This window comes from Phaseolus vulgaris, chromosome 8 (genome assembly GCF_000499845.2).
Source record: "Phaseolus vulgaris cultivar G19833 chromosome 8, P. vulgaris v2.0, whole genome shotgun sequence".
In the NCBI taxonomy this organism is placed as follows: Eukaryota; Viridiplantae; Streptophyta; class Magnoliopsida; order Fabales; family Fabaceae; genus Phaseolus; species Phaseolus vulgaris.
The window spans coordinates 61,148,342-61,162,203 of record NC_023752.2 but is presented as its reverse complement, the minus strand read 5'-3'; the positions used below and the strand labels follow the sequence as shown (position 1 = coordinate 61,162,203).

Sequence of the window (13,862 nt, the reverse complement as noted above, 5' to 3'; positions counted from 1 at the left end):
ACTGGACTTGACCTAAGTTCATTTTTTATCATACTAAATTCAAATTTAAATTAAATAACTTTTTAAGCATTTTTTATTTTAAATAAGTTTTTTACTTTAAAAAATGATAAATGTATTTGACTTTGCCCATGGATTATTTTTTGACAACATCTTAGCCTTATATAGACTTTTTGATTTTGTGGGCCTTTTTAATCCCTAACCATGTGAGTCAAAGTCATAGGCTATTGGCTGGTCAAATTGACCAGTCTAATTCAATGCTAAGATTTGGAGACTAGCGTATAATTTTACAATCATTAAAATAAATATAACTTTCCTTATATGGGAAAACATTTTGTGAAAAAATTGTTAAAAAAATACTGGTACTGAGAACATAGTTAAAAAAAAAAACTTATTTGATCAAATTCCAAGAATAGGTAACACTTCAAAATAAATCGAAATTATTTATACCTTCTTCTAGCATGTAAACACATTTAAATAATAATAATAATAATCAAGCAAAATTAGTATATTTTAGATAATAATTTACTACCTAATTAATTTAGGGGAAATACTTTTTTATTATAAAAGTACTGAAATGTTGTTAGTTCGAGGAGTTGAATTAACTTTAGTTGTATCGTTATGATTTTGGAAAAGAAACATAAAAGAAAGTTATTGAAAAAAAAAAAAAAAGAATTGTGTTATTTTTTTGTAAAAAAAATGAAATAAAAATATACATACAAAAATATAACTATTGTAAATAAAAAGATAAATAGTAAATAAGACTATTTTTATGCTCATATAAACCTTTTATTCTTAAAAAATAAATTTAAGATGGAGAGTTACGCATATTTACTTCTTATTCCAAACAGAAGACAAGAACGATTCTTGCCATGTTTTTTACGCAATAAAGATCCCTAACTAACGCTTTAACTAATTGAATTAAATAAACCAATTCCAAATTAATCTTCTTCAGCTTTATATTTTAGTCAAACTAAAAAACATTTTTAATCTCCAATTTTCTAAAAAAAAAAAACTTCCCTAGCATTCATGTATAATAAGTACATTGTTTGTATAATTTTCCCCATAAGTTTATTAGCTTATCACAATTAGTAGAAAAAATTTATAAAATAAAGTTATTAAATTTATCATATATAATAATTTATTTTTGAATAACATTATAAAAATTCTCATCATCACTTATATAGCATAAACACGAACATTGATACAAAATAAACGTGGTGATACATCTAATATAGGACATATTGAGACAAATCTATATATTATATAATTATAAATTTTTAAAATAAAGAATTATGTGTATAAGTATCTTTCGATTTTTTCTTAACAATTTTTTTTCTTGGCTGATGCAAAATAATTTGTTCATTATTTTTACAATTAAGATACAATTTATACCATAAATTTAAGTTTTTAAAAAATTAATATATTTTTTATTTTTATAATTATTTTGAATTAAACATTTCATGATATACCATTTAAGAGTCCGAATCTCATATTTATATCTCATTTCTATATTTGTTTTTTTTCTGATTGTTAAAAATGGAAGATGTAGTTTTAAAAATTGAAGCATTGAATGTGTGAATAATTCTAAAGCAGCAAGTGGAATTGTGTTGAGTTGTTAATATTGGACTTGTGCGTTCCACGCTCCCTTTTCTCTCTCTCTCTCTCTCACACGCACAGTTTCAATCATTCTTCCAATTGAAGGATTCTGAATTTTGCGGGAAAAGGAAAGAGAAAATGCACGATTTCTGCTTCACGATACCCTACGGTTTGATGCTTGTTGGTGGTGGACTCTTTGCGTACATAGCCAAAGGGAGTGTAGCTTCTCTCGCCGGAGGCGCCGGTTCCGGTTTGCTTCTCATCATCGCCGGCTATCTCAGTCTCAATGCCTTTGGCAAGCGAAAGAACTCTTATCTCGCTCTCGCTCTCGAGACCGGTATATTCTATCTATTTCCATGCCTCTCGTTATTGTTACTATTGTTGTTGTTTTGGTTAGGAAATGTTTGGCTTCGTCGCGTGTGACAGTTGACTTGTTCTCGATTCAAGATCCGAGACGAGTTCTGTGCTGGAATTCGGGATTTGATGAGTTTGTTCAGATGGATGTGAGGAAAGACGTCGATATTTGTCCGATTCGTTTCGGATTTTATGAAATGTTGGATTTCGGTTCTTTCTCCTAAAGAATATTTTTCTTGAATCTCAAGCATCAACTTACGAAAAAAATTGAATAAGAGAGCTAAGTTGTTAACATGCATATGTTGTTTTAACTTGTGTGGGAGAAGTCTGACTCATTGTGCCATTTGGGATTCATTTTATTTTTGTTGTCTGTAAATGTTTGTTGAGAAGTTTATCTGAACTCAACTGTGACTCTATGGAAGCTGTTCTAACAAACGAAATTGACGACTTTTTTTCTTGCATTAGTAAAAGAAACTTTCACAAAAATTCCAGGAATGAGTCAAGATAAACATTTAGAAACGTATATATACTGAAATACTCTTTCAATTTATTACTATTTATTAATGCTATTTATTAATGGAGATCGATTTGTGATAAAAATATTCACAAATGAAAGATGTGAATAAACCGATTCGAAGTTGAAGAAAAGATGATATTCACTCTATCAGGATAAAACTCTTAAGAACTAATCCATCATATAGAGTCTTATTCTGCATGTCAATACCAACAACAATGAAATTGAAAGTATGAGAAAAATCCGTCGACTTAATAAATCATGAGGGTTAGTCCCTCTATCCCCCAAGGGTTTCCAAGATACTCAACTATGGTGCTTTTTCGTGTACTACTTTCTATTTCAAGTGATTAAGAGGAAGAGATACATAGATGTATTTTAAGTTACTGTCAAGTAGTTGAGAAAGAGGTTGTATATGGATATTGGTGAATGACATTGAAGCATCAGTGGATGCATGTAGCCTGATCGAGATATCTTAGGTGCATGGTTTATTATAATAATGCCTATTATTTGCAACACACAAGAGTTTCTAATAAATGTATTTAAAATTTCTCGGGCTATTGAAATCAAATGGGTAACCTTTATGCAATGTGTGAGAAATGTCTTTTTTTGTGTGTTTTAATCTTATTACATAGTAGAAGGTCTGCACAGAAACTTTGCCAGGGGTAGAGATGCATCAGATTACATTGTCATATGTCAAAACTAAAAATTAATCAAGAATATTTTATTAAGTCGGAAGTTATAACTTATGATCAATGTATAGGATCTATGAGTATCTCTGTGTTTATACTGGGAATGTATGTCTGTTGCTCTGTATTCATCTGACATGATCACTGAATTATGGTCCACTCACATTAGCTGGAGTAATGTTCTGTGTTTTTTTATTTTTCTAATTTTGTATATTGTGAAACAGTTTGTGCAGCCATACTAACTTGGGTTATGGGGCAGCGATATTTGGAAACATCCAAGATTATGCCTGCTGGTCTTGTTGCAGGAATCAGGTAATCAAAGGATTGATTAGAAGTACCCAAACTCATTTTAAAAATAGTTTACTCTCAGTTATAACAACTGAATTTAAACTATGGAGAGTTAATTGTTGAATAAGATTAGTTTGTAGATTATAAATCCATGACCACATTTTTTGAAAAGTAAATACATGCATGAAAATAATCTGTTCTTTAAACTCTTATTAAATAATCAAAGCTTCATCATTACGAGTATTTTCAGAATAAAAGAAATAATTTTATGTGCTATTACCCCAATTTGTTTATGCATGTTCTAAAATTTATTTTTAACTTCACATTGCTTATTTGAAGATCTATATATTATGTTCCAAATTTGAAGTCAGAAATCAACAACTTGGATACTTAATCTATGCTTTGTCCAATTGCTCCACACCTGTCGCTAAGAACCATTGTAATCAATATAATTTCCTTGCTTGTTGATCCTAACTGTGTCTGCATTCATTATATGCATTTGTAAGGGTGTTTGTTATTTGTAAAATGTTGCTTATGTGTGTGTATATAGGGTTAAGAACATGTCTGTCTTTTTCTTGCAGTGCTCTCATGACTCTGTTTTATCTCTACAAATGGGCAACTGGTGGCAACCATCTCCCCACCAAGGCTGAGTGATAATACATATTTGTGGGTTAACCTTCATGCCTTAGATGGTTAAGGTATATCATTGTACTTAGTGATTTCAAAGTGTATGGAACAAAAGGTAGTTGTTGTTGTTGTCATTTTCTTTTTACACGTAGGGAGAACAAAAGGTATATCACTTTCTTTTTCTTAGCATACCTACCACTGGTTGTTTAACTGAAAATCTGGCTCATATTTGTTGCACACTTGACAAACTCCATGGAACTTCCAAATTAAATGTATCAATACTTGTTATTTGACCCGTCAACAAATTTACATTTCTCAGTTTGAGTCTGCTTGAACAAATTACATTGTCAATCTGAGGATTGTTTCGTCTGCATTTTATTTTAACATTATTTCTAATTTACGTGTGACTTGAATTTTTTTCAATACATCCCCTCAAGTCCAGCGTAATTGGGCTTGCCACATGTGTAACATAATGATGGTCTTTTTAATAAATTTATAATTGATTTTGATATTATCATATAAAATGGTTTAGGTTAATTTAAATTACAAAAATTTTGGCAAAATTACTTTGTAAGTTGAAGATTATCTTAAGTGTATGTTGACACTCTCTAATTGACGTCTTTTTCCATTCTTATCTAACCATATGAAACCTGGGATGGAAAAACTCTCCAAAATATATTTTGTAAAATGATTTTCAAAAGTTGTGCTTTAAAGAAAAGAATTTATTTATTTTTAACATTGTTTAAAAGCAACTTTTGAAGTAAAAAAAAATAAAAATAAAAAAGGATATGGATACAAGGCTTATAGAAAGAAGTTAATATTAATTTTGTCTTTGAGCCTTCATGATTTTGTTCAGCATTATTAGAATGTTGTTTGAAAAAAGAAATCATGTCTTGATGATCAGAAATATACATTATGTCTCATGAGTACCTCTTCTTTAAATGATTTTATATGTTAAAGACATTGTCCATACAGATGATGCTCTGTATGATGGGTGGAGAAACAATCCTGAGCATTCAAGAAACAACAAACATATTGACTCTTTGCCATGTTGGAAATAATAAGCTGGTATGATTGGGAGCTTCTATGGTTCCATCAATGAAACTTATCTTGGTCTTTGAAATGAGACTCATTTCAAATAAACGAGACAAATGATGATAATAGGAACAACAAGAAATGAAGGATTATTAGATGAACTAACATGGTAAGAATAACAAAAGTTTGTGAAGGATGAACAACTTCATGAACTTCAGATTTTGGTACAAATGAGAAGACATTAAAATAATAAAACAATTCTATCATACTCGTCTGAGTTATTATAAACCAAAACATAAAACATTAAAATAATAAATATATGGGACTTGTATGTTACTCAACTTAATCATTTCTACCAAGATACTTTCCGGTTATTCTAATTAGAAACCAGTTCATATCAAAGTCAGCTGAGACATAAAATTGATCATGCACAAAATCACAAAACCGATCAAACTAGTAAAAAAACGGTTTCAATAAAAATAAATATTAGCCATTTTCTTCTTTTATTTTTACAACTCTTTTTAAAAAAATATTAATATATTATTTAGATTTCAATTTAAGTATATCACACTAACTTTATTTAAAATTTTATATTGTTTTAAATGTTAAACATTTATAAATTTATGTTTTATTTTTCAGCTTTCAGTATCATAAAATTTCGTTATTATATATTATTAATATTATTTCATGTATTTTTAATGTTACAAATAATTTTATCAATATGGGTTTCACATCAATTTAACCATTAAACTTCCAACGAATATCTTGACCAATTCAATGATTTATTTTAAAATATTAATTTTACACTTAGTATAACTTCAACTCACAATTGAATTCCAAGAAATGAGTGAGCACACTCTAACAAGTTTTACATTCAAGTGCTGAATTGGAGCAAACAACAATTGCTAAGGCAGAATTTTGAAGTTTTCAATTCTTTCATAGCTGCCAAACTCATTTTACAGAAAAAAAATGCAGATGCAAGACTTTGAAAAAAAATTACGTATGAAACTTATTCAAAGTTAATTCTGCACAAAGTACAGATATTCAAGTCCATGTATTTACACTGTTTAATCTAGCTACATAGATAATCCAAATTACGTGAATGTCTAAAACAAGTTATAAGAATATATATACACAATATCGAATTGTTTGAACTTTTTTTCTAACAAGGAAATGGATACAACAATAATTGATTTGACATGTCCTAAGCAATGCAAGTCTAGAAGATGAAATAATCTGGTGACGCAATAGCCCAATGCTAGCAATTCTTGGGTCTGGAATACTTTGGAGGAAGAGAAGGGCACCTTTCATTCATATGAGAGTATGGTTCCATGCTGTTGTATCCAGGTAATTCCACTCGATACTTGCCTTTTATTTGACAGTAAGGAAGCTTCACCGTGTCTCCATCATTGCACCATTTTGGTAAGCGACTAGAATTGTTCTCAAAAAAATTGAGAATGTAAGCATCTTTTATCTGCATTTATTGCACAAAAATTAAGCCCCATATGCGCGTGGTCAAGAAACTACAATATTGAAATGTTTTTAACTTGTATCATGAACTAATATCAACCTTGCTAAACAACCTTATTTCACCTGCAAATTTACCTATGTAGCGTTTGGTTGGAGGGGAGGAGAAGGATTTTTACAGAAATCCCTTGTTTGGTTCAAAATTTTGGAGATGAAATAAGGAGACAAAATTCCGTCTCCTCCATTTCTATTTCCCCTCTAATCCTGGGGGTTTTGGAATAAAGGAAATGTTCCTGAAGTTTGTGGACTATGCAAATTGCAAACTAGTGTCCTTAATTCAAATATTTGAGCCTAATGGTTTTATTATTGCACATAAGGGTATGACAATGAATTTATTTATTCCCACCCCCCTATCCTTTGAACAAACACAGATGGTCCATTTGTCAATGCTGTATATTCATGTTTCCTGCTTAATAATGATGGAATAAATACTTCTGCCTGATTTCACTGAATGAAACATCTCCACAGATAGGTGAAACTCAGGGAATTTGCTAAACCATTTTCACAACAATTTAGTTAAAATGGCTGTAAGCTTCAAGAACACACAAAAAAAAAAACTACACAACCATAAACTATATATGCTCAATTGATCCAATAAATTGAGTAGGAGTAAAATAAATAAAAAACTTAGTACTTCTGTCCAAAAGACAGAAACCAAACTTTCCAGCAAACTCACCGTAAACTCTGTGACTTGAACAGAACTAGCAATTGGACCAAACAGCCCTGCCTCCTTGTACATCTCAAGTATAAAAGCAATGCAAGATGTTGACTTCCCGTCAGTATAGACCCAATCATCCTGTTCAGGAATTGTCAGCAGTTCATCAAAAGATGATCCACGCTTTTCAACTTCCACTAAAACTTCTGGAAGGTCAAGTCCCTGTAGAAACACAAAAGGGCTACATGGTTCACTTATTTTAACTAAGGGGAAATCTCATATTATGACAAAGCAGTTATTAAAGAATGAGATGCGTAGTCTGTCATATGTTATAAATTAAGGGTCCAAGAATACCTCCAATAATCATTCATATATATAAATGAATTCCAATTGCAGATTGCTTACTAATAAATGGAATTGATCACATCACAAGCATCTTATCACCTATGCTAGATAATTGAATAAATTTATTTAATTTACTATCATGAGCCAAAAATGTTTAGATTGTGTATCATAATCTTGCTTAGAGTGAGAATAAAATGTTATATTTTTGTAGCATGTGAATTATGCACTTAGCTTTGTGTATTATTTAAATTTCTAGTTTCCACATTTAAGAGATTTCAGTATTAATAATGTAATTTAGCATACATGTCTACCTATAGTAAATTTTCTGATAAAAAGAATAATGCTTATTATTTCTCTTTTTTCAAGTGTGTGTATTGGAGCAAGAAACCAGATTGCAGCATACTTTAGTTCCAAGTCTTTTGTTCAGGGCTTCATTCCACATATTTGCCGCATACTCAGGTTGGATTTGATTCCAAATTGTCATAACGCAAGCAACCTGCAGAGCAATAAAATAAATGCTCCAAAGACTCATTCATAAACCATTAAGCTATGTAGCATGTGGCTAAAACATACAAAAGATGGAACGGGCAGAAGATAGAGACCACGCATAGTCAATAATTGCTACCACATTTAGTGAATCTATCCATCATTTTTTTCTTTATGTGAATGAACTTTTTCTTGAATAACAATGGTCTTCCTATGTGTGAATCACACATAAAGCTACACGAGCCTATGGTACTTTAATTCAAACAAAAAGTTTATACTATTTAAACATTTTAGTACAAGGTTCATGTTGAAATTTCAGCAAGATCACAACATGGTCTATTTTATTCTCTGTTTGAAATAATTCATATAATTGTTAGAAAGTTGTAGGCAAAAAATGCTCAAGCTTGGCATAACAGTGCAAAAACTCAATATAGTTGAATCTAACGTTAACACAGATAAAATGAAATTTTTGCAGAACTGATTAAATCAATACCACATTAGCATCTAAGGGGGGCGGATAGTTTCCATTTAAAGTGTCTATCCAACTGAAGATCATGTTATGGTAACCATAAGGTTTTCCTATCATGCTCAGTGCATACTCCCATGCTGCAGACTCATTAAACCTGGCACGCAAGTCAGGGTGCAACGGAAGCAGTGCAATGTGGGGATTGGAATCATCTTTATTCAGTTCAAAGTCCCACCATTCTTCCCACGGCATCAAAGCAATTACATCTTCTCCCTGCAAACAAAAGATGAGGAAGGAATTATAAAGCTAGCAACTTGACTGCAAAGTGCAAATGCTGCTGCAGAGTTTACAAACTACTATACTTTTACCGTCATTGCTCAAACAATCAACCTACCATGATGAATTATTTGTCATAAAAGAAAATCTATATATGTTAACATGATAAATACCATGAATTGATTTCAATCACTTTTTCAAACTGAAACACAGAACAAATCTTGTATTCTGATTATAACATGGTTAGCTTAAGGAACTTAAAAAATTCTTTATAAATTGTATCAAAACCTAAAATTGCATAGGATTCAAGAAATATTAGTTTCTAAGGTTGAAAATATAAAATATTAATGAAATTACCATGAAATAACTATGAAGAATGGTAGTTGAATCAATATACAAATCGTGATTCATATGATATTGATAAAACAATGCTATGAAATATAATAAATCTAGCCCATAACTAATAGATGTAATGCAACTTAAATATTTTACCTTTTCATTTTCATGTCCCGACTCTCCAACCCAAAGCTTCCCATTGGAGTCTCTTAGGCAAACGGCAGTGTGACCAGCATAAGCTCCACTAACCCACTTCTCTAGAGACTCAAAAGCACCCCACCGACCTCGTATTTTCGAAATGGCAAGGAAATCTCCAGAATGGATGTCATCAGTACTGACATTTGTAACCCAAGGCTGAGGGCGCACTTCAAAAGAAGCTCCCATGTGTTTCTCCAAAAAATTAATATTGGAGTTCTCACCCCATCCAGTATTTGTAAATAGAGGGAAGACCTCCCAAAGTGCTTGAAGGGTCCCCAACATCCCAGCTTGCAAGAGGAAAATTGATAATCCATGGTTTTTCACCTGTTTGCAAAAGAGGTTAAGGATCTCTGAAACAAAAATGTGTTTCAAATTTCAAGAAGCACTACTTAGTGACAGTCTACAAAACAAAGAAAGCCACTTACATACTCGTACTCAGCTTTTCCTTCCCATGCTTTGATCTCAAGTGTATGCTCCCGGGCCAGGAAATAGTAATCCCATGTTACACGATATGGGGTAGCAAAAATATACAGATCCATGCATGTCCAACTGTGAGCATCGCTAACCTAGATCAGCGCATAGGTATAAATCAATCAGCTCCCACTGAATCCCAAATCCATACGTGCACATATAAAGAGGGAGAAGACAAATACAAAATACTGACATTCAATAACTTGGCTTAACTCCTCTAATGCAGTATAAGAGAAACACCAGAGGCAGATTTCTGAACCTTTCAAATGACAAATATCCAACCAAAATCCACCAAATTACAATTCAATCACGTAACATAATCTATGCATTCTGATATTCAGAATACACTCTTAATCACACCTACTCTTTGAGCCTTATTTTTAAATAAAAAAATGTTTAAGTAATCATTTGGTCCCATTACCTCATCATCAACTTTTTCATTTCAGTTTCTATATCCAAAAACTCTGCGATTTTTAGTCATAAATGAACCATTGTTTTTAAGTTTTAGTCTTTGTTTCTCCATTTACCAAAATACCTAGTTAGCAGAGGACAAAGGTGGAGTTTTCAGGTACAGGGACTGAAAGAAAAGTTATAGGGACTGATTAATTAAACCAATAAAAAAACAACAAAACACTAATGAATATGGCCAATTTTCCTCAACCACGCGATATGAAGATTTGTTTGGTCTTAACTATCTTTCGGGCTCACAAGTTTCATCAATCGAAATTCACATAGTCCTTCCCCGATCATCTTAATTACTGCAGTTTTAGCTTTACAGCAAAAATTATAATTGATTGATGTTCGCAATTTTCAATGAAATATTAATCATTTAAACTTTAACTTATCTCTAAATTAATTACTCAATTTGTCTCAATAAAAGTAATACATTTATCGAGAGACTGGGATCAATTTAATAAAATTGTTTCGGAAAATAATATATTTATTGTTAATCTTATGGGTTAGTTTGGATAAGATTTAGACGAAAACAAAATCAGAACCAATCACTTTTATTGATTTAGAACGGTTTTGATTTTCCAATTTTTTTTACACCTGAACCAGACCAACGAATGGGTTGATTTGATTCAACTCAATCAGGTCCAATGCTATGCAGAAATATAAAATTCTATTTTAACCATATGAAACAAATACATGATTTTGACCAAAAACTCAAACATATTTGTGTCACTAAGAGGTAAAACAATATATTTTATTATAAATAGATTATCATAAAACTCCAGGCATAATAACTAATAATGAAAAAATTAATATCATTGGTTTGGTTAGGGTTTGTCAGAAACCCAATCCAATCACCGTTGAATTTAATTGGTTTGGTTCAAATTGGATCCAAATAGTTTCAAAATTCAAGCCAACTTAATTGGTTTGAATTCTGTGATCGATGGGGTTAATCCTAAGCAATGAACATCCTATACACTGCTACCTACATGAGGACCGAATAGAAGTTCATTACAAAAAACAAGTCAAATAAAATTTGAATTGGTTTTTGAGCAAAACTAAGTGACCTAGATTTTCCAACACTTGAATTGAAACAGAAGAGAAAGCAACCTTAAGGTGAAGGGTTCCGCCGCCATATTCAGTGAGGCTCTTGTTGTGAAACACCATCCATGCTGTGTTCTTGTAGAAGCAGGCGCCCTTCCAGTCGAGAACGTTGTCCGGAGAAGAAGCGGCGCCGACGAAGACGGGAAGGATATCCACGGCACTGTTGAGGCGGTTGAGGATGGGCCACGACACCTGTCTCGGCAGCAGAGGAAGCACGTCTCGCACGTGAAACGGCGGTTTCAGGGCCCAAACTTGGAGGCCCGGCACGGTCAGCGATATGAGGAGCAGCAGCAGCCACGCCAACTTCGCCATGGCACGATGGAAGCTCAAGAAATTACACCTGAAACCGTTTTCTGAAGAGTCAACTCTGCTCCTCATTCCATCTTCTTCGGTGTGGAAATCGTTGGAATTTGTTCTTCTTCTTCTTGTTTGTTATTTCTTTATTTATTATTATTTTTTTATCTTTTACTTAATTAAATAATTAAATACAGAAGTTTTACTTAATAATATTTCCCAAAATTATATCAACACACCCTTTCCACACAAACCAACTCTCTTTTCGATATCTCTACCTTTTCTTCCTTCTTCTCGAAACAGTCTTTACGTCCTTTTATCGTTTCTCCACTTCTCGTCTTTTGTGAAGTCTAAGCTTGGATATCCTTCTATTGTTTCTCTACTTCTCGTCTTCGTGAACTCTAAGTTCGGATGATACCTACAAAAGATACTCTGACGCTCAAGTGAGATCTTGGTATTCGATACTCGGTGTTATTAGTATTAAACGATGACGTACTTTATTTTTTGAATTTGTGTCTATTTATATGATTATTACGATTCATTTATTATTGGGCCAGATTAGAGTTTTGGATAATAATTAAGAATATATTACCTAATTTTTGACTATTCATTAATGTTGTTGATTTTCTATTAGAACATAATAATTTTGGTCATATCATTAAACCTCTAGGTCGTACAAATCTGACCGATACAATAACATATTTGCTACAAGAATCACAATGATTTTTTTGTTAGTCTTGATACAATGCAAAGGTTAAACTAATCTATCTGTATGTATATATTAACTGAAGTTAGTATACAAATAAAAGCTGTAAATTAGGTCAACATGTTAAGCTGTAAATTTTAAATATATAAAGAATAAAAAACTTATAGATAAAGTATTGATTTTCATTCTTCATTTTATTAAAAGAAATTAAAACTTATTTCCTTTCAAATATTTCTAAGTTTAGGAAATTATTAAATTTATTTATACCAAATTGCATTACTAAGCAGGTAGCAAAACAAAGAATAAAGTTAACTGATTATAATTGTAATTTAGATAAATATGTCAATTCTTTTATTTATTTATTTAGGTATTTTATAAAGGAGATGTGTTTTTTATGTAGAATTTGATATTTAAATATTTAAATGAATTTTGTTGGATGTTTTTGAAGGGTAGAAATAAATTATTTGGGTAAACACTAATCAATATTTTAGTTGTTAAATTATATGCATATAAGTTTTGAAGTATTGTGAAATGTTATATGATATTAATAATTTGTTTGAAAAATGAGGTTTGGTATATTCCTTTATTTGTTCCTTGAAAACTCCTCCCACTGTTACCTAATTCTGCAAGGAACATATTTTGATCACAATTTTCTAAATCAGCAACTGAAAGAAACATCATAAGTGTTGTTGTCATTTTGTTGTAAAAACTAGTCACATCAACTATACTAAGAATGATACTAACTTTTTTCCTTCTATGATAAAAAAAAATATTAAAAAATATCACTTTTTGATAACTATATTCGGTAAAATATTAGTTTATAATTATAATGTAATCTTAAAATAATTTTATTTTAATAAAAAATTTATCTTTCTTTCAAAGTGATGGGATCTATATATTTTTAATATAATTATAAAAATAAAAAACAAATATTTTAAATTAATTATGAAAAACATATTTCTCCTAAAAAAATAACAGAAAAATACTTATACACACTGTATAAAATTTTATTGTGAATTTATATAATTCATAATTATATAATATATAAATTTGTGTTTCTCATATTCTATATTTTAAAAATTACACGTTTCTCGGTGTCTATCCGTATCAATATCTAAGTTTGTATCTGGATTATATCCATGTATGTGGTAACATAAATTATTTTATCTTAACATCTAAGAAAATTACGAACCTACCCATCCTCTCACATTAACATTAGTAAAAAGTTTATAAAAAAAAAACAAAAACAAATCATTCACATCCTTTTCATGTTTGAGTTCTTCATTAAAGAAACAATGATTGACAAGGAGTAAAAAATGTTAGATGATTAAAAATTCTTTATTTATTACAAATAAATAAGAAAGCGAGTTAAAAAAACTATTTAAGTAGAACGGAAAATAAAATCTAAACTTTTATTTGTATGTGTACAAATATAAATAATTTAT

At 30.8% G+C, this 13,862-nt stretch overlaps 2 protein-coding genes across 2 annotated transcripts; one reads left to right on the top strand and one right to left on the bottom strand.

The window, feature by feature from the left end:
* Window positions 1-1,497: 1,497 nt before the first annotated feature.
* LOC137823535 (protein FATTY ACID EXPORT 5-like) lies at window positions 1,498-4,370 on the top strand. Its single transcript, XM_068628722.1, has 3 exons — window positions 1,498-1,933; window positions 3,375-3,462; window positions 4,020-4,370. The coding sequence occupies exons 1-3, from the start codon at window positions 1,735-1,737 to the stop codon at window positions 4,090-4,092; spliced, it is 360 nt and encodes a 119-aa protein (XP_068484823.1). The 5' UTR covers window positions 1,498-1,734; the 3' UTR covers window positions 4,093-4,370.
* Window positions 4,371-6,084: 1,714 nt separating this feature from the next.
* On the bottom strand, window positions 6,085-11,866 carry LOC137824089 (uncharacterized). Its single transcript, XM_068629544.1, has 7 exons — window positions 11,424-11,866; window positions 9,815-9,955; window positions 9,348-9,713; window positions 8,607-8,852; window positions 8,031-8,123; window positions 7,304-7,504; window positions 6,085-6,574 (listed from the first exon to the last, which is right to left on the bottom strand). The coding sequence occupies exons 1-7, from the start codon at window positions 11,793-11,795 to the stop codon at window positions 6,359-6,361; spliced, it is 1,635 nt and encodes a 544-aa protein (XP_068485645.1). The 5' UTR covers window positions 11,796-11,866; the 3' UTR covers window positions 6,085-6,358.
* Window positions 11,867-13,862: the final 1,996 nt, after the last annotated feature.